The sequence below is a fragment of the Misgurnus anguillicaudatus genome, chromosome 10, assembly GCF_027580225.2.
Source record: "Misgurnus anguillicaudatus chromosome 10, ASM2758022v2, whole genome shotgun sequence".
NCBI classification, from domain to species: domain Eukaryota; kingdom Metazoa; phylum Chordata; class Actinopteri; order Cypriniformes; family Cobitidae; genus Misgurnus; species Misgurnus anguillicaudatus.
In genome coordinates this window covers 38,143,840-38,164,815 of record NC_073346.2, presented here as the reverse complement: position 1 = coordinate 38,164,815, position 20,976 = coordinate 38,143,840, and the positions used below count along the sequence as shown (strand labels likewise).

Below are 20,976 nucleotides of genomic sequence, written 5' to 3'. Positions count from 1 at the left end.
AGTAACTGTGTATAAAATACAGCAAATTGTTCACAAACTTAAATAATTGGCTACACATTGTCACAATTTTTGCTTTGTTTTTTTTCTCCTGAAAATTTCTGGGGACCCCTTGGAACCATCTGGGGGATTCCTGGGGGTCCCCAGATCCCAGTTTGAAAATTTCAACTTTTGTTTTTGTCAATCTACTGTTTTTGATGTCCAGATGAACTGATTTAATCATTTTTATTGGTAAAACATGCCTAATGACTTAAATTCTAACGTTCTGTTCACAGATAAAGTGATTATGACTACGGCATTGAATTCAAACAGGTACAACATTAATGGATGCAAGGCTGTACAGAAATGTGTATGTACTACAGTGTATACCAGTGGTTCTCAAACTTTTTCAGCGTGCGGCCCCCCAAATTTTTTTTTTATAACAAATTTGTTCTAAAACGTAACATTTAATAAGACAAAACTTGTTAAAGTATACAAAGTATACTAACTGTTGGTTAGTAGCCTTATTTTTTTTAGGTTTAATTACACAGAATTCATGATAAATTAATGTGTTTTATGAAATGTCATAAAACTGGGGCCCCCCTGGCACCATCTCGTGGTTCCCAGTTTGAGAACCACTGGTCTAGTCGTTTGTGCTACACTTTTCCCACAGTTTTATTTCAGTTGATTGATTTATTTAATATTGTCCTGCCTTGACACTCAAATGGGACTCATGAAACACAGATGTTAACTTGATTGCGTAAGCTTTACTAAAAATCAGGAAGAAGTAAAATTTTGCAAAACAATACCATATATATAATTCCATAGTGCTGTAAAATCACTATATCCTTGCTCATTTCTCACACTTGCCAAGTAATAAAGTCATAGTTATCTGCATAGAAAAATCACATGATTTATGTGCTGAATAGCGAGCCACTTTGGTAAGTAAGCTTTTGTTTAAAGGAAAAAGATTTCACAGTAATAAGAAAGAAACGCTACAGGCAAATGATCAGATTGACGACAGCTAAAAATACGCCGACCCTTTATGAACGACGGCCATAAAAGTCTCAGATAAGTACAACAGGGATGATTTCGGTTTTACACTGACAACTAGCAGGACACCATATCTTCACAGAGGAGTGGTCACAGGTGTGCTTTTTTTTCAATTGATCACAATTGGCATATTGGTTGACATACGGACAAGGATTAGCTAGAGAAAACACAGAGAGTCAGAAATTAATGATGCATGTATCGAGCATTCTGCAATGCAAACTCTGACCACACAGTCATGAGACATTTTGCAAGATTATAATGAAAACAAAGAACTTAGTGCAAAGGCCATCTTCACAATTGTTCGGGCAGGCAGCACACGCAGTTCCCAATGAATATGGAGGTACTCCTCTGAAATTTCCTCTGAAATGAGTCAATAAATAAACAAAGATTGTTTATTTCAAATGAAACATGAAAATCAATTGAGAGAAAGGGTGCATACTTGCGGAAATAATGGCATCCGTAGAAGAAGGAGCTTCCGCACTGAGCCACGGCACATCCGATCTCATATGAGCTGTACCAGACCACCTTTAAAGATTCAAACAAGAAACAACTTGAGCTTGAGCCTCGTTTATCTTGAAGACTTTATGCCTTTTATTTAACTGCACATTTTAAAAGTATGTTTAAAGGAACAGTATGTAAGAAATGTATATCAATTAACCATAAAATGGCCCTGACAAGTCACTAGACATTAAGAAATTATTTGCATTTCAAATACTTATATCACTGACAACAGTGGTCCGGCCAGGATATTTTCATTTAAAAAGTGGAGTTGCAGCCCTCAACTGATGTTTATGTTGTCATGTTGTGTATTGGCCACCAGTTGTGAGATTGCAGTACCAGTTTTAGCCACAAGTTTTGTGATTGCAATACCAGTTTTGACCACAATCCTACATACTGTTCCTTTAAGTACTTATAAAGCTGAAGTGTGTCATTTAACAATTTGAAACTATTTGTTTTCATGTGTCTCATTATTTGCTAAAATTAGGAGTCAGTCACAACACTCATCAATCAACTAATCGGCTTAAAAATGTATCCAGGTTGTAGTTAACCCACCTGTATTGTTAACCTTCTCCAGCCTTGATTATGATTTTGTACTGCTGTTGCTCATGATACTCAAATGACACACTTCACCTTTATTTTATTTCTGCTCATTTTAACCTGTGTGTAATGTCCAGTCGCTCTGCCATTGGTGGATCCAGCGGGATATTGATAATTGTTGACCTCACTGTGCCAATCAGTGACCACATCAGTCCACGAAGAGACCATAGAGGACTCGAAGAGATTTTCACCCAACTCATATCCTGTCCATTACAGAGACAGATTACACAACCGAAAATGATAAGGTCACAGCTGCGAACCCTTTGCTAATTGTTACCGGGCCTCGGCCCAAACTATCGCTTCAGGGCCCGTATGTATAAAACATCTCAGAAATGCTCTTAAGAATAGTCTTAAGCTATGACTTAAGTGTCAAAAAATTCTTAGTAAAGAGTAGGACCAGTCTGAGAATAGAAGACGTTTATAAAGAAGCTGAAAGCAACTTTCAGTAAAGTGTAAGACTCATTCTTAAGTGCTGACTTAAGTGCCGCAAACTAAGGGACTACAATGATTTCAACACAAAATGGCCGCCCTTAACCTCTGAATCAGCCAATAGAAAGCCGGCAATGTAAACAGTCACAGCAGCATGTGACACCATACATTCATGAATCATGAAGACATTCAAATTATATTAGTATTTAAATATTTTAATTTGCTTAAAGAAATGTTAAACAATATGACAAATAAGTACATGCATTTATTTTACACGATTTTGAACAATTTTGATTAAGATTCAACATGTTAATGAAATAGACAAACGTAATACTATTTAAAAAAAAATGAAGATGATGAATAATATCATTTTGATTTTACTCACAAGCTGTTTATAAAAAAAGACTAAAGTTTGCAAACACAAGATAAAAAAAAATACTTTGATGATCAAGCCTGAACAAAATGATCAAGTTAAGTTGGACTTCTCCACTTAAACAAAGTTTTAATTTTTGCCATCTTTGTCGCTTTCTTTGGCTTGCTCACTGCTAACATTGCTAACATTATGTTTTGGGTCAGGGTTTTATACTCTATTAATATCACTTTACATAATGATGTCACTGCAACCTTGTATATACTTCGCATTTTTTGAGGTTGATAATGCTATTGTAGATTTTATTTACATTTTTATGGTATTTTATTTACCTATCATAAACTTTAAAATGTAAAATCGTCTCTACTTAAAAACTTACTTCAATTGGTAACACCTAATATTTAAACATTTTTAACTTTAATTATTTCACTTAAACTGAAAGATTTAAGTTGAAAAAACATGACATTTTTAGGCATTATCAATAATTTGATTCAACTTTAACTTTTTACAGTGTATTTTATTCAAATGTATATACCATTTAAGTATATACAATTGCTCTCTTAATAATCTCATAAAAATTCTTGGTACTGTGCTAGCACTTAAATATGTTTTTTTTACTAATATACATCTTATACTGTAATTATATTGTGTAATATAATATACATTGTATAAAAACCTTATACTCTTTATATTTCATGTTATATTTATTTCTATCTACTGTCTATATACTACTAACATGTATATATTGTACATTTTCTGCTCTGCAACAATGCAACAATATTTTTTTTCAAAAGTACTATAGAAATACATTTGAATTAAAGAGCCACTTAAATGACCACAAAAAAGTTTATATATTTATTGTTGTGGTCTACCACAAATCTGTTGTTTGAATTAAAGTTAAAAAAAACGCATTATTTTTCTCATAATATAGATATTTGCAACATCTCTCTCTAAAACGCTTGATTGCAGCGCGTCTCTTCAAAGCCCCACCCCCACAAACGGCAAGTATACTCTGATTGGTCAGGGATTCTAAACAATTGTGATTGGTCAATCCTTGTAGCGTTCGAAATGTCCATTACCATAATCGGGTTTCTGCTTCTCATGCGTGTACAGATAATCAAACAAAATGGTCTCTGTAAACTGCCTCTAGTAGGCTATTGCATCGGTATTGCCTTGCAGTTTGAGCCTGAATCAGATTTAGAACGTTTGCAGAAAGAAACAAATCTAACAGAAACTCCTTCCCAAGGACGAATTGAGCAGGATGCTTCACAATGCTACATTTGTAACCGCCTTACACTTCGGATGTGTTGTGGCTGCAACAACAGGGTCACAAAAATTCAGACGTCTGTAATTTTTCCATATTCAGAAATAAAGGTAATCTATTGTATTACAATTCTTTATTTAAGTGTCTGCATAGTGTCTGTAATGTAAAACCGCTTTATGTCACAGCGGGGCTTTTTAGAAAGAGTGAGAGCACAGGTGCAGCAGTCTGATCGTGGCCACATGTTGTCATTTTTGGTGAAGCTCTGCTGTGTAGCCTACTGAAGAGAACTGGACTAGTTGTCTGTCACATAATTCCCTGTTACTCTCGTTCACTGTGTAAAAGCATGACGGCAAACCTTGGTGCAGAATTGCTTTATAATAATAAACACAGTCGATGTCCAGTCCAGACACCAAACATCTAAACAGCTAAAATAAAATAAATAGCCTACCATACACGCGTTCTCTGCAGCGCAGACCAAACTCTCTCGGGTAAACACACTGAAGATCTTTGCCCGAACCCGATTTGTAACATTTTACACGGGCTCGGACCGGGCTCGTGCTTGCGCTTTGTGAGGTAAATGAGCGGTCAAGTTCAATGCTGCTGGATGCACTATCAGTAGCGCAGGACCGCGCTGAATTCATTTACAGTGGATTTAATGATTTTCCTCATCAAAAACATGTAGCCTAATCTTGGTGAGTAGGTTTTTCAATGTATAACTAAATATGAATCGAGTCTTAAATACATAATTTAGACAGAGGATATAGACTAATGTTGGCAGTAATGGAGAGAAGTGCGTACGCAAATCCCGCGGAGCCTTTCTCTTAAGTTCGTTATTGCCAAATACCCATCTTAAGTCAGAATGTATTATCTTAATTTAATTCGTTAAGAAATAATAATTTTATTGGGATTTTTATAGTGTATTGCATAAGCCCATTTAGAATGAGATGTTACAATGTTACAGATGACTTATTTTATTTCTTTGTTTCAACTTCCAAGTGGCGTGTAGATTATTAGTCATGAATAAATAATGTTAAAACCTGTGTAAATTTCTCATTCTTGACAAAAGCTGTGTGTGTGCGCACATTTAAATAATGTCGGGCTGTAGACGGGTTCGGGCTTTTAGAAAGCTGTCAATCTAAATGTACGTTCGGGTTCGGGCTGCATTCTGTCGGGCTCCGGACATTACAGCTCTAGTGCAGATAGTTTCGCGCCTACTGTTGTTTTACAAAGTCTAGTTTTTTTTTATGAAAGTAGCCAAATACTTTCTTGCCAAAAAGGCGCAGTGGATACAAAATATTTTTTACTCTCTTTGAATAGACAATCTAGCTATAAATAAGTATAAATGAATGTATAAACATGCCTGTTTGAACTATGGATGCAGAAAGATCGCTGTCTACCAATTCAGCACCATTCCCATGGACAGCAGCCGCTAACATCGTAAGTAATAAAGGTTTTAAAGTCTTCATAGCACGCTATGTTTAATTAAAAACAACGTTATTGAGAAACACAGCACTGAGTATAAATGTAAGAGGGGTTATGAGGTTTATAGAAGCTCCGTCTCTCTCCACTACTCAAACTTTTACCGCGGCACGCGGCTCTTGTCAAATGAGCTTGTATAAACGAGAACTGCTTCATTCGTTTTATACACCAACAAAACTATTGTCGTCGTTTATGCATTTGCTTGTCGATTTAGAGCTATACAGGTTTAAACAGCGGTTGAGTTTAGACATACAACAGGCTACGTTAAAATGCTTCATTTAACGTGCATGCACAAGAGATGATCTATTTTACAGTCCTCTGAAGTTTACAAGTTTACAATGTAACACTATACTGCATGATTTGAAACGATTACATTGTAACAGTGTATGGTTTTGTATGATTTACTGAATTCTCCACACAACATGGCGCAAATACGCATGAAAAACTCCCATATATGATGTCAGTTTATTTAATTTTTTTAACTATTTGTTATGTTTTCCACAGCATCGCGATCGTACACAACTAATAAATATACACATAATAATGTAGCCTATACTGGTTGTGATCCTAAAGCACTAGGTAACAAATTAGGAACAGATTAATCCTTTAGGAGCAAAAATTGCACAAATCCAGCCTTGACCTCTACATGTTTAAGGAAGCAGTGATCACAAAAATGACGAGAGGAGAAATATAGTTTCTGGTTTCAGTGCGAAGGAATTGCATTGCTACTGTTTATTGTATAAACTGTAACCACTATTTCACTAACTCTTCATACTGTACAATATTATTTTACCCTCACATAAAAAAACAGCTTCTAACATTAAATCAATAACTCCGCAATACCTTTAGCAAACAGACTTGGGCTATTTAACAAATCAGTTCTCTCTGACAACAGCATGTGGGCGGGTATAAGCAGCTAGTGGGCGGGCATTATTCAAATGCACATGTCTACGTCATCAGGTCACGGAAATAACTGTAGAACTACATCTCAGGCGTTTACTGTAGTACATTAAAAATGCCTTCAGTTAAAGGGAATATCTTCCTTTAAATTGGAGTGTGAGCTTTGTAACTCTGCACATCTATTTTATGCTCAAAACTGCTACATTATACTGTAACTAGATTTAAAAAGTTGAAATCCATGAAAGGGGCTCTTTAAAGTAATTCTAACAAATTTTTTGTTGTAAAGTGAATGATCCTCTGCCTCTCTGCTGCCCTCTTGTTACTCTTAACTAGGTTAAGAGACCTCTCCAGCTCTCTTAAATAATTTAGGAGCTGAGACCTAGTCTTAACACTTAGGATGCTTTATAAATCAAATGTATTCTTAAGTCTAGGAATAAGAGTAAAATGACGTCATTCTTAGAATTTTGACACAGTTAAGACTAAAATTTTACTCTGAGCGGCTTTATACATACGGGCCAAGATGTTGGGATAAATTAACCCAGATAATGTTTATATTTGACCCAACAAGGGGTTGAAAATAATTCTGCATTTTTAGTGTATTTCATAATGTTTTATACAAAGTATGATTTTATATTTCTCTGTTCTTTGTAAAGCCAATTTGCAGAAAAGTTTGTCATTAAGTTTGTTACCATTAATCATGTGACTGCTTGGGGGGCCGTGTGTCATTTTACACTGACTGATCCACCCTTGGGCTGTCTGAGCCGCTGCAGCGCTCCAGCTCTGAAAGAGAAGCAAGATGTTACAAAAGACCCAGTGCTTCACAACTATTTCTACAACCTATAGTCCCACTTGTAAATGACTTTAGGGCCTTTTTACACCTAGGCCTGTATGTATAAAACATCTCAGAAATGCTTTTAACAATAGTCTTAAGCTATGACTTAAGTGTCAAAATACTTAGTAAGGAGTAGGACCAGTCTGAGAGCAGGAGACATTTATAAAGAAGCTAAAAGCAACTTTCAGTAAAGTGTAAGACTCATTCTTAAGTGGTGACTTAAGTGCCGCAAACTGAGGACTACAATGATTTCAACCTAAAATGGCCGCTCTTAACCTCGGAATCAGCCAATAGGCAGCCAGCAACGTTATACAGTCATAGCAGCATGTGAAACCATACATTTATGAATCATGAAGACATTACAATTATATTAGTATTTAAATATTTTAATTTTAATTTGCTTCATGAAATGTTTAACAATGTTACAAATAAGTACATGCATTTATTTTACACGATTTTGCCCCATTTTGATTAAGTTTCAACATGTTATTACAAATGTAATACTATTTTAAAAAATTAAAATGATTAATCACATCATTTGATTTTACTCACAAGCTGTTTACAAAGAAAAGACTTAAGTTTGCAAACACTTAGATAAAAAATACTTTGATGATCAAGCCTGAACAAGATGATCAAGTTAAGTTGGATTTCTCCACTTAAACACAATTGTAATTTTTGCCGTCTTTGCCACTTTCACCTTTGGCTTGCTCACTGCCAACATTGCTAACATTATGTTTTGGGTCAGGGTTGTATACTCTATTAATATCACTTTAAATGTAATGGTTTTAACTTTAATTATTTCACTTAAACTGAGAAATTTTAGTTGAAAAAACATTCAATTTTTAGGCATTATCAATAATTGACCCAACTTTAACTTTTTACATTGTATATTATTCAAATTTGTATAGATTTAAGTATATACCATTGCTGTCTTGATAATCCCATAAAAATTCTTGGTGCTGTGCAAGCACTTGAATAAGTTTCACTAATATACATCTTATACTGTATATTATATTGTGTAATATTAACATATTATGTAATAGATTTTTGTGAAACGCCGCGACTTGAAGAAGTTATGCCATACTCTTGATTTTTGTGAAACGCCGCGACTTGAAGAAGTTATGCCATACTCTAGATTTTTGTGAAACGCCGCGACTTGAATAAGTTATGCCATACCCTAGGTTTTTGTGAAACGCCGCCACTGGAAGAAGTTATGCCATACTCTAGATTTTTGTGAAAGGCAGTGACTTGAAGAAGTTATGCCATACCCTAGGTTTTTGTGAAACGCCGCGACTTGAAGAAGTTATGCCATACCCCTAGGTTTTTGTGAAACGCCACGACTGGAAAAAGTTATGCCATAACCTAGATTTTTGTGAAACGCCGCGACTTGAAGAAGTTATACCATACCCTAGATTTTTGCGAAAAGCCGCGGCTGGAAGAAGTTATGCCATACGCTAGGTTTTTGTGAAACGTCGCAACTAGAAGAAGTTATGCCATACCCTAGGATTTTGTGAAATGCAGCGACTTGAAGAAGTTATGCCATACCCTAGGTTTTTGTGAAACGTCGCAACTAGAAGAAGTTATGCCATACCCTAGGATTTTGTGAAATGCAGCGACTTGAAGAAGTTATGCCATACCCTAGGTTTTTGTGAAACGTCTCAACTAGAAGAAGTTATGCCATACCCTAGGATTTTGTGAAAAGCCGCGACTTGAAGAAGTTATGCCATACCCTAGGATTTTGTGAAAAGCCGCGACTTGAAGAAGTTATGCCATACCCTAGGTTTTTGTGAAAAGCCGCGACTTGAAGAAGTTATGCCATACCCTAGGTTTTTGTGAAATGCCGCGACTTGAAGAAGTTATGCCATACCGTAGGTTTTTGCAAAAAGCCGCGGCTGGAAGAAGTTATGCCATACCCTAGATTTTTGTGAAATGTCGCAACTAGAAGAAGTTATGCCATACCCTAGGATTTTGTGAAAAGCCGCGACTTGAAGAAGTTATGCCATACCCCTAGGTTTTTGTGAAACGCCACGACTGGAAAAAGTTATGCCATAACCTAGATTTTTGTGAAACGCCGCGACTTGAAGAAGTTATACCATACCCTAGATTTTTGCGAAAAGCCGCGGCTGGAAGAAGTTATGCCATACGCTAGGTTTTTGTGAAACGTCGCAACTAGAAGAAGTTATGCCATACCCTAGGATTTTGTGAAATGCAGCGACTTGAAGAAGTTATGCCATACCCTAGGTTTTTGTGAAACGTCGCAACTAGAAGAAGTTATGCCATACCCTAGGATTTTGTGAAATGCAGCGACTTGAAGAAGTTATGCCATACCCTAGGTTTTTGTGAAACGTCTCAACTAGAAGAAGTTATGCCATACCCTAGGATTTTGTGAAAAGCCGCGACTTGAAGAAGTTATGCCATACCCTAGGATTTTGTGAAAAGCCGCGACTTGAAGAAGTTATGCCATACCCTAGGTTTTTGTGAAAAGCCGCGACTTGAAGAAGTTATGCCATACCCTAGGTTTTTGTGAAATGCCGCGACTTGAAGAAGTTATGCCATACCGTAGGTTTTTGCAAAAAGCCGCGGCTGGAAGAAGTTATGCCATACCCTAGATTTTTGTGAAATGTCGCAACTAGAAGAAGTTATGCCATACCCTAGGATTTTGTGAAAAGCCGCGACTTGAAGAAGTTATGTCATACCCTAGGTTTTTGTGAAACGTCGCAACTAGAAGAAGTTATGCCATACCCCTAGGATTTTGTGAAAAGCCGCGACTTGAAGAAGTTATGTCATACCCTAGGTTTTTGTGAAACGTCGCAACTAGAAGAAGTTATGCCATACCCTAGGATTTTGTGAAAAGCCGCGACTTGAAGAAGTTATGTCATACCCTAGGTTTTTGTGAAACGTCGCAACTAGAAGAAGTTATGCCATACCCTAGGATTTTGTGAAAAGCCGCGACTTGAAGAAGTTATGTCATACCCTAGGTTTTTGTGAAACGTCGCAACTAGAAGAAGTTATGCCATACCCTAGGATTTTGTGAAAAGCCGCGACTTGAAGAAGTTATGCCATACCCTAGGTTTTTGTGAAACGTCGCAACTAGAAGAAGTTATGCCATACCCTAGGATTTTGTGAAAAGCCGCGACTTGAAGAAGTTATGTCATACCCTAGGTTTTTGTGAAACGTCGCAACTAGAAGAAGTTATGCCATACCCTAGGATTTTGTGAAAAGCCGCGACTTGAAGAAGTTATGTCATACCCTAGGTTTTTGTGAAACGTCGCAACTAGAAGAAGTTATGCCATACCCTAGATTTTTGTGAAATGCCGCAACTTGAAGAAGTTATGTCATACCCTAGGTTTTTGTGAAACGCCACGGCTGGAAGAAGTTATGCCATACCCTACGTTTTTGGCAAACGCCGCGACTTGAAGAAGTTATGCCATACCCTAGGTTTTTGTGAAACGCCGCAGCTGGAAGAAGTTATGCCATACCCTACGTTTTTGGCAAACGCCGCGACTTGAAGAAGTTATGCCATTCCCTAGGTTTTTGTGAAACGCAGCAACTGGAAGAAGTTATGCCATACCCTAGATTTTTGTGAAATGCCGCCACAAGTACTGCCCCAGTGACGGCTTGGGACCTATTTGAATATTTGCCACTTTATGTTAGCATGTAAATGCATACAATTTATTGGCAGAATTCATAAAAATGCTAATTTACAATGTCAGACACACTTAGAGGGTTTTGCATCTGAGCTCTTCATATCTAAAAAGCAAATTTATAAAAGGGAAATTACGAGAGTAACTGACCATTTTCAGCATGTTACTGGCCGAGGGCTTCACAGCTTTTCTGTAGGCATTGTGAAGGTCCACAATCTCCTTTTGTACAGACGTCAGGGTTGTACTGACTTCTGTGAAGTTAAACAACAAAACAGTTTAAGGGTTGTGTCCCATGTTGTATATTAATGTCTGAACAGATATAAAGATGTGCAACACTCACCTGACTGTAAACACCACACGCAGGAATGAGACATGCACACATGCATTAGATGAATGTTATTTGTTAGTCAATTTCATCACAGCTGATTTTACTATCTATCTATTTAAAAAAAATGTGACTCTGAAGCACAAAACCAGTCATAAGTTGCACAGGTACATTTGTAGTCAACAATTCATTGTATAAGTTAAAATAATATATTTTTCTCTTTTGGCAAAAATCATTAAGATCTTGTTCCATGAAGAGATTTAGTAAATTTCCTACTGTAAATATGTCAAAAATGTATTTATAATTTGTAATATATAAGGACTTCATTTGGACAACTGTTTATGCGATTTTCTCAATATTTAGATTTTTTTGCACCCTCAGATTCCAGATTTTCACATTTTTGTAAGCTTATCTCAGCCAAATATTATCCTATCCTAACAAACCATACATCAATGTTTATTTATTCAGCTTTTAGGTGATGTTTAAATCTCAATTTCATAAAACTGACCCTTATGATATGTTTTGTGATCACAAATGTATTTCAATTAACATTTTAATAACCAGAAAAAAAGTTATAATTTTAATAACCAGAAAAAAACAGTTGAAATTATTATATGATCAGTTCTTTATATACAACTTTATGCATACTGTATATGAAATTGAACTTACCAATCTAAGGGCAGAGCTCATGTGGAGCAACGCCAGGATAAAAAACATCAACATATTGATTCTTCTCCGAGATCTACAATTAATCAGATTAACAGAAATAAAAAAATCTATCAATTACACTATACTGTATATCCTTAATACTTAAATTGACATAAATGTTCCTCCTTTATTCAAGAGTCCGGTTGACCAAACTGTTGTGCTCTTTATTAGGCGACACAACCTTGTTTTTATACCCGACTAAGTGTCCCCATGTCACTGTTCACGTGACACAACTTGTGCAATATGATCACAAAACAATGCAAAATTGAGAGACTTACAGTAAAAGCAAACAATAGATTTTAAATGTGTAAGATTTTATCATTGTTTGAAAAATTGTTTAAACTTAGTGAGCATCATTTAAAAGGAAAGCTTTTATTGATAGGCAACAATCAGTTTAATGTGGTTTTATATGTAAATACTGTGTAAGTTATGCGGTGTAGGTTAAATTGTGACATTAAAGTCTGTAATTTGGTATTTCAAAACAAGACTCTGTTTACACAACTATTTCTTTATATGTGACCCTGGACCACAAAATCATAAGTCACACAGGATATTTGTAGCAATAGCCAACAAACATTGTATGGGTCAAAATTATATATTTTAAGCCTAAAATCATTCATTAAAATTAAATTATTTTTTTTTACTGTAAATATATAAAAATGTATGTATCATTTGTAATATGCTTGGTAAGGACTTTATTTGGACAACTTTTAAGGCAATTTTCTCAATATTTTAATAATTTTGCACCCTCAGATTTTCAAATATCTTATCAAATATTATCCTATCCTATAACAAACTATACTATCAACTATAAACTATAAACTATAAACTATCAATAGAAAGCTCAGAATTGTTTCAGAAAATTTACCGTTATGACTGATTTGGTGGTCCAGAGTCACTTTATAATTTTTTTGACCATAACAATTAATTAAACAAAGATTTCAGTTTTTTACAGATCTTTAGAACAGGGGCGATGCACAAGATCTCGGGCCCTATGCATAGGCAGTCCTGATGGGCCCCCATGCCCCACCCCATAATATATTTTAGACTTTTCAAGGGCCCTCTCTTCCTTTGGGGCCCTGGTAATCAGTACTGGTTTTACCCCCAGTCCGACGCCCCTGCTTTAGAAAAATAAAATATATATTTCATTACAGGAATGCCCAAATTATATTTAACAGTATAATGCATAACAGCAACAATGCTGAATTCTTATTGTGACTGCACTTGATGAATGATAAATTATATTTACATTACGCTTAAAATTATCAGATTTGGGATTAGGTTTGCCATTTGCCAGTTTAGACATTCATTGAAGTCAATTAGTCAAAAAGTAAAAATAAAACGTACAATATATGTGAGTTTAAACCTTGAAATGACCTTGATATTTTGTAAATTTCCTTCTCTAAATATATACAAAATGTATTTATAATTAGTAATATATAAGGACTTCAAATGCGATTTTCTCAATATTTAGATTTTTTTGCACCCTCAGATTCCAGATTTTCAAATATTTGTAAGCTTATCTCAGCCAAATATTGTCTTATCCTAACATACATCAATGCTTTAAATATAATGACATCAATGTTTGCCATTTGCTTTAATACTTTAAAAGCAGTTTAGACATTCATTTTTAAATGAATTAGTTAAAAAGTAAAAATATAACTTACAATATAAGTGAGTTTAACAGTGAAATTATATGTATACGAGACAAAAATATCTAATCATTAAAAATAAGGCTAATACATCTTATAACACATTGTCACAACACTTTCACCCTTTGTATAAATAACAAAGCAATAAGCATTAAGTTACTGATGCTGCTGTATACGTTTTATTTGTTTTTTGTGGGCAGGTGGGTGAAGTCATTTTAACTTACTATTTTATATATTGCACAAAAATGTCAACAAAAAAATCAACTAAAACAGTAAATTGAAATGACTTGTAAAGCTAATGTGATATACTTAGGTGCAGAGACAGTCAAAGTGACTAAAATGTCATGTTCTTTTATAAAGATAATAAAAGATATAAACTAGTTTTAAGTTAGAGTATGATTTTTATCGGTCAATTTTTGAAAGATTTGTGCATGTCAAGACGGATATCTGGTCACATTCTGCAGATCTTGAAATATGATGATTTAATAATGAAATATGTGCTTATATTATTTCAATCAATTTACCTGAATATTAAAACTACTCCAACAACTAAAAAATAAGCACGTTTTAATCTTATAGATAAACCAAGTTATTGCCAGGATGCGGAACAACATTTAATCATTTAGCAGATGCTAAAGGTAAATATTAGAAGCAGTTAGATCAACACAAGAACAGCAATATATAAGTGCAATAAAAGTCTCATCAAGTCTAACACGAGGACAGAAAAGGTAAAGATAGAAAAATAGAAAAAGATGTTAAACTCTGTATTAGTCGATTCTTAAAGATAGCGACAGAATCAGCAAATCTTGTCGCAACTGGCAGACAACCATCCCTTACGAAAATTAACCATGGTTTTACTACAGTAAAAACCAAAAAAAACAATGGTTACTATAGTAATACCATGGTTGCACAAAATAACCATGGTTTTGAAAGCCATGGTTTTCAAAAACCATAGTTAATCCATGGTTGTTCCCGTAAAATATGATTTTGTTAATAGTCATCAATACCCCAGAAACCATGGTTACTACACTTTTACAAAAAAAAAAAAAACCCAATGGTTAATTGGCATAAGGGAGACTAAACCATCAAGCCAGTTTCCCCTTAAAAGGTAGTGAAAGATTTGTCTGAAGTTAAACACAGTTCCAACTATAGGACCCACAATGTTTACTTTCTATAGCCCATAAACTCACAAACTAATAAATTGTCTATAGCCACTGAAAGCTATTATAGGCTGATATTGTTTTAGATATGTGATTGTGTACCTGCTTATAGGACCTTACTCAAGATATCGACTGTACCAACAGTTATTTTTGCAATATATATATAAACAAATAAATGTCAAATTGTTTCATGCAAGCCATATTACCTGTCTTTTCTCATTACATTTCAGTGCACATAATATAGATATTTATTGAGGTTTCAAGCAGGTGAAAGTTGTGCACAAGAAACACAGCAAAAAATTGCAGTTATAGTAAATGGTTTAGTTATAAACACATTAATATGGAAGCCCATTTCCGCCACATACAAAAAATCATGTTCTGGGTAAAGAAGAAATTACGACTTTAAAACTCAGAATTATGAGATATAAAGTCGAAATTATGACTTTTACCTGAAAATGTTTTTTCTTTATGTGGCGGAAATGGGCTTCCATACATTTAAACAGCATCATTGGTGAAAAATTATCACTCGCAGACAGGAAGTATAAAGGTTTGTGCTTTCATGAAGTGTGCAGCAGAGCCACCCGCTGGAAAAACACTAGTACAGAAATCAACAACAATATTTTTACAAATGCCATATAGGGCAGTGCCAACTACAACAGCCCAAATGCTCCATATTTGGGTATATAGCGTTGCCTATGTTTTTCATGTAATTTTTTTAGCATTTCCCCTTTAATTTTTTTTGTCAAATAGAAAGTGCTTACACATCCCATTTCACTTTTGACATCTAAGACACGCAATATAAAAAAAATGTGGGACAGGACTTAATCTTATCGAACAAATTAGATTATGGCAAGTAAGTTGTTTGACAATGCTGTTTGGAGTTTTGGGATGTACTGTAGCAGGGGGGTTTAAACCCCCATGGTTGATGAACCTTTAGCAAGGGACTCCTTTCCTAAATTATATATGCATATTTTTTATAACGAAACATTTAAACTGTGTTAGATAAATAGTAACTGGGACACCTTGGAACCTTCTGGGGGATTCCTGGGGGTCTCCGGACCCCAGTTTGAAAACCCTTGTTCTGTAGTACCATGTCTACAGCTACTCTTTTTGATGTCCAGATGAACCGATTTAACCATTATTATTGGTCAAACATGGATCTTCTGAGCCTAATTACTTAAATTTTAAGGTTCTACTAGTTTAATATTCACAGATGAAGTGATTATGTAAAATGCACGACTAGGGCATTGAATTAGGACATGAATTCAAACAGGTACACTCCAAGAAAATGATGCATTAATGTTTACACATTGTTTTGGCTTATGCTATTTAACACATTATGTGTCATTTTGCAAAAGGGACAACAACATTTGTTGTTCCAATAATAACACATTAATAACACAATAATAACGCATTAATAACACGTTTTAAAAGTGTACGACATTAACTGATGCAGGACTGTACAGAAATGTGTATGTACTACAGTCTATTGGTTGTCCTACACGTATCCCCACAGTTTTATTTCAGTTGTTCGATTAATTTAAATTCTGCCCTTGACACTTAAATGAGACTCATGAAACACAGATGGTTTTACTTGATTGTGTAAGCTTTACTAAAAAAGAGGATGAGGTAATATCATTCTGCAAAACAATACCATTGCCCATTTCCATAGTGCTGTAAAATCACTATATCCTTCTTCATTTCTCTCAGTTGGCAAGTAATAAAGTCATATTTGAGGTCACCGCATAGAAAATTACATGATTTATGTGCTGAATAGCGAGCCACTTTGGTAAGTAAGCTTTTGTTAAAGGAAAAAGATTTCACAGTATTAAGAAAGAAACGCTACATGCAAATGATCAGATTTACGACAGCTGTAAACACGTCGACCTTTTATGAACAAATGCCATAAAAGACTCATTTACGTGCAATAGGGATGATTTCGGTTTTACACTGACAACTAGCAGGACACCATTCATTTACGTAGTAGTTGTCACAAGTGGCCTCTTCTATCAATTGATCACAATTGATAAATGTGTTGATATACTTGCAAGGATTAGCTAGAGAAAACACAAAGAATCAGAAGTCAATTATTCATAAATCAAACATGCTGCAATGCAAACTTGCAAGATTATAATGAAGAAAAATATACACTTACTGCAAAGGCCATCTTCACAATTGTCCGGGCAGTCAGCACACGAAGTCCCCAATGAATATGGAGGTACTCCTCTGAAATTTCCTCTGAAATAAATCAATAAATAACCGAAGAAACCACTTCAATTCAGGAATAAAACATAGCATAAAATGGTAAAATCAACTGAGAGAAAGTGTGCATACGCGCGATAATAATGGCATCCGTAGAAGCTGTAGCTTCCGCACTGAGCCACGGCACATCCGACCTCATATGAGCTGTACCAGACCACCTTTAAAGATTCAAACAAGAAAAACATACAATTTTAGCTTGAGACGCTTCCATCATAAAGACTATGCCTTTTATTTAACTGCACATTTTAAAAGTATGTTTAAGTAATAGACTCATAATTAGATGTATGTAAAGGTAAAGTGTGTCATTTCTGAAGCAACCAACAGATTCGTTTTTAAGTTTCTCACTGCTTGCAAATGATCACATCATTAGTTGACATCTATTGATCAAGCAATCAGCTTAAAGAATGTATACAGGTTGTAGTTAACCTATAGTTAATCTTCTCCAGCCTTGGGTCACATAAAACGATTATGATTTTGTACTGCTGTTGCTAATGATACTCAAATGACACACTTCATCTTTATTTTATTTCTGCTCATTTTTAACCTGTGTGTAATGTCCAACCGCTTTGCCATTGGTGGATCCAGTGGAATATTGATAATTGTTGACCTCACTGTGCCAAGCAGTCACCACATCAGTCCACGGAGAGACCGTAGAGGATTTGAAAAGATTTTCACCCAACTCATATCCTGTCCATTACAGAGACAGATTACAGTCATTAACCGGAAATGAAAGGGTCGCAGTTGTGAACCCTTTGCTAATTGTTACCGGGCCTCGGCCCAAACTATCACTTTAGTTCTGATGCTCATTCTGTAAATAAAATACATTTAGAAATAACCTTGTTGATGTCATACACTGAGTACAATTACCCCAGAAAATGTTTATATTTGATCCAGCAATGGATTAAAACAACCCAGCATGGGTTAATTACAACCCAAAGGGTATTTTTGACCCAATGGTGGGTTACAATGCAAAAAAATATTTTCAAGAAAAGATTTTCTTAGTATTTTTGTCTTGTTTTCAGTAAAAATATCTAAAAATTCTTAAATGAAGATGCTTTTTCTTGATGAGCAAAACCACCCAAGAAAATAAGTCGATATATAAAATATAAAATTTAAGTGATTTTGTGCATAAAACAACCAAAAAATCTACCAAAAGGGTAAGCAAAAAAATCTTGAACATTTTTCTTAATCACTAAATTCAAGAAAATTTCAAGAAAAATTAGCTTACCCCATTGGCAGTTTTTTTTTGCTTGTTATGCACAAAATCACTTAAATTTTATATTTTTGGTCTAAAAACTAGACTTATTTTCTTGGGTGGTTTTGCTCATCAAGAAAAAGCATCTTCATTTAAGAATTTTAGATATTTTTACTGAAAACGAGACAAAAATAATTATTTTCTTGAAAATAATTTTTTTGCAGTGTAAAAATAACCCAACATTTTTACAGTGTATGTTTCATAATGTTTTACAAAAAGTATAATATTATTATTTTCTGTTATCTTTGTAAGGCCAATTTGCAACAACGTGTATCATGAAAAGCTCTGTAAGTTTGTTACCATTAATCATGCGACTGCTCGAGGGACCGTGGGTCATGTTACACTGACTGATCCAGCCTTGGGCCGACTGAGCCGCATCAGCGCTCCAGCTCTGAAAAAAAAAACAAGATGCTTCACAACTCTTTCGACAACCTATAGTCCCACTTGTAAAGCATCTTCTAATCAATAAATATTAAGTAACTTAAAATCACCCCAAATGTCTTTTCTGGGATCAGACAGAACAAAAACGGCAAATACAAAGTTATTTCGCAACAAGGATAAACGCGTGTTTGTCTAACATAATGTGTTTGTGTTGAGTCATTCAAGAGATTTAGAATTTACTTTAACTCATTCGCCGCCAGCCTTTTTTTACTGTAAGTTGCCCATAATTTTCAAACAAACAAAACAGAAAAAAAAACGTTTCATCCTATCTATATTTTCTTTAAAAAAAAAAAAATTAGCAAAAAGATGAAATAATTGCATTTTTGTTAAAGGAATAGTCTAACCTTTTGCCATATTAAACTATGTTATTACCTCAACCTAGAATATGTTAGCATTTAGCCTAGACCCATTCATTCCTAAGGTACCAAAAAAAAGTTTTATTTTGTGGCACCATACTTACTGGTATAACTCCTCATGTAACAGTCTTTAAATAGGGAAAACATGGAAGTGTTTGGTGGCTTGCCTGTTTGGTACCATAGGAATGAATGGGGCTAGGCTAAATGCTAACACATTCACGACGCACTGTACAGTGCACGCATTGAAAAAAGATAGATATGTATTAATTTGTCTAAGCTGAGGTAATAACATCGTTTAATATGGCAAAAGGGTAGACTATTCCTTTAAGGAATGTTGTTAGAGATCAGATTCAAACGATTATCAAAACATACACAGAGTGTAAAATTAGTAAAAAAAAATTTATTATGCTGCAGTTTTTTTATAAATTGGGTAAGTGGGCTGTATAATCGCGTATTGCAGATTACCATAAAACCTCATCAGAATTTTTTTTCATGTAAATGTTTTCTCTAATTTGACAAGATAACTCGTCAATGGCGGGTACAGAGTTAAGTATATAAAGGCAATTTCAGAAGAAAGACAACAAGATATAAATCAAACTTCTGTTGTTTATGCATTTATATAATTGTCAGTGTTCATATAGAGCCTTTGTCATTAGAAAATTTTAAATTTTGTTGTGCCTACAGTGTCATAACATCCTTAAGTCATAAAAATGCTAATTCACAATGTCAGACACACTTATGCTACACACCAAATGCGGGGCATCGCGTTACTCGCTCTAGATTACTCGCGGGATTTAACTTCGTGTCATGCGAATTTTCCGCTGGAGATGAATATTTTCAACTTGGCCGGAGACGTGTTTGAGGCAAATAGCGCGTGTTTTCACAGCAAACAACCCAGTCTCACCCCATGTCGTCAATATTTGACGACACTTGACCATTCGTCAATATGTGACGCGGAGGGTATACCTTTCGCGTCATTTTTTGACGAACTGGGGACTTCAATACTATTACGTCCGTTGCATTCTCTTCTCCTATTTTCTTACCATTTTCGCGTCGGTTTAGGGTTAGATTTACATAATGACATCCCTACCCAAACCTAACTCTAACCCCAACGGCAGGTGACAACTGTTTCTAACCCCAACGCCAGGTGACAACTGTTTAATTTCGCGTACACTGTTTAATTTCGCGTACACTGTTTAATTTTGCGTAATCTAATCCTAAACCGACTTCAAATATTGACGACATGGGGTGAGACTGTGTTAGCCTCTCATATAGCGTCATTCGCATCGCCCCACGTGAGGACACTTCTGATCGCGTCTTTGCCTTGACTTTGTACTCGCGCAAATCGTTGAACTCGCGTCTGGTGTAAACTCACAGTTAGAGGGTTTTGCATCTGAGCTCTTCGTCTTTAAAAAGCAAACTTATAAATAGGAAATTACGAGATTAACTGACCATTTTCAGCATGTTACTGGCCGTCGGCTCCACTGCTTTTCTGAAGGCATTGTGAAGGTCCACAATCTCCTCCTGTACGGACGTTATGGTCGTACTGATTTCTGTGAAGTTAAACAACAAAACAGTTTAAGGGTTGTGTCCCATGTTGTATTAATGTCTAAACAAATGTGCAACACTCACCTGACTGTAAACACCACACGCATGACGTGCACACATGCATGAGATGAATGTTATTTGTTAGTCAGTTTTATCACAGCTGAATTTTACTATCTATCTATTAAAAAAAAAAAAAGTGACCCTGGAGCACAAAACCAGTCATA

The 20,976-nt window shown here is 35.2% G+C and overlaps 2 protein-coding genes across 2 annotated transcripts; both read right to left on the bottom strand.

Moving 5' to 3' along the window:
- Positions 1–723: 723 nt before the first annotated feature.
- Positions 724–20,763, bottom strand: LOC129449212 (cysteine-rich venom protein ophanin). Its single transcript, XM_073872548.1, has 6 exons — positions 20,657–20,763; positions 18,708–18,798; positions 17,697–17,839; positions 17,225–17,310; positions 17,046–17,128; positions 724–1,186 (listed from the first exon to the last, which is right to left on the bottom strand). The coding sequence occupies exons 1-6, from the start codon at positions 20,666–20,668 to the stop codon at positions 1,044–1,046; spliced, it is 558 nt and encodes a 185-aa protein (XP_073728649.1). The 5' UTR covers positions 20,669–20,763; the 3' UTR covers positions 724–1,043.
- Positions 1,228–11,558, bottom strand: LOC129448769 (cysteine-rich venom protein tigrin-like). The gene is made up of 5 exons (XM_073872549.1): positions 11,196–11,558; positions 7,259–7,349; positions 2,188–2,330; positions 1,469–1,554; positions 1,228–1,389 (listed from the first exon to the last, which is right to left on the bottom strand). The coding sequence occupies exons 1-5, from the start codon at positions 11,205–11,207 to the stop codon at positions 1,263–1,265; spliced, it is 459 nt and encodes a 152-aa protein (XP_073728650.1). The 5' UTR covers positions 11,208–11,558; the 3' UTR covers positions 1,228–1,262.
- Positions 20,764–20,976: the final 213 nt, after the last annotated feature.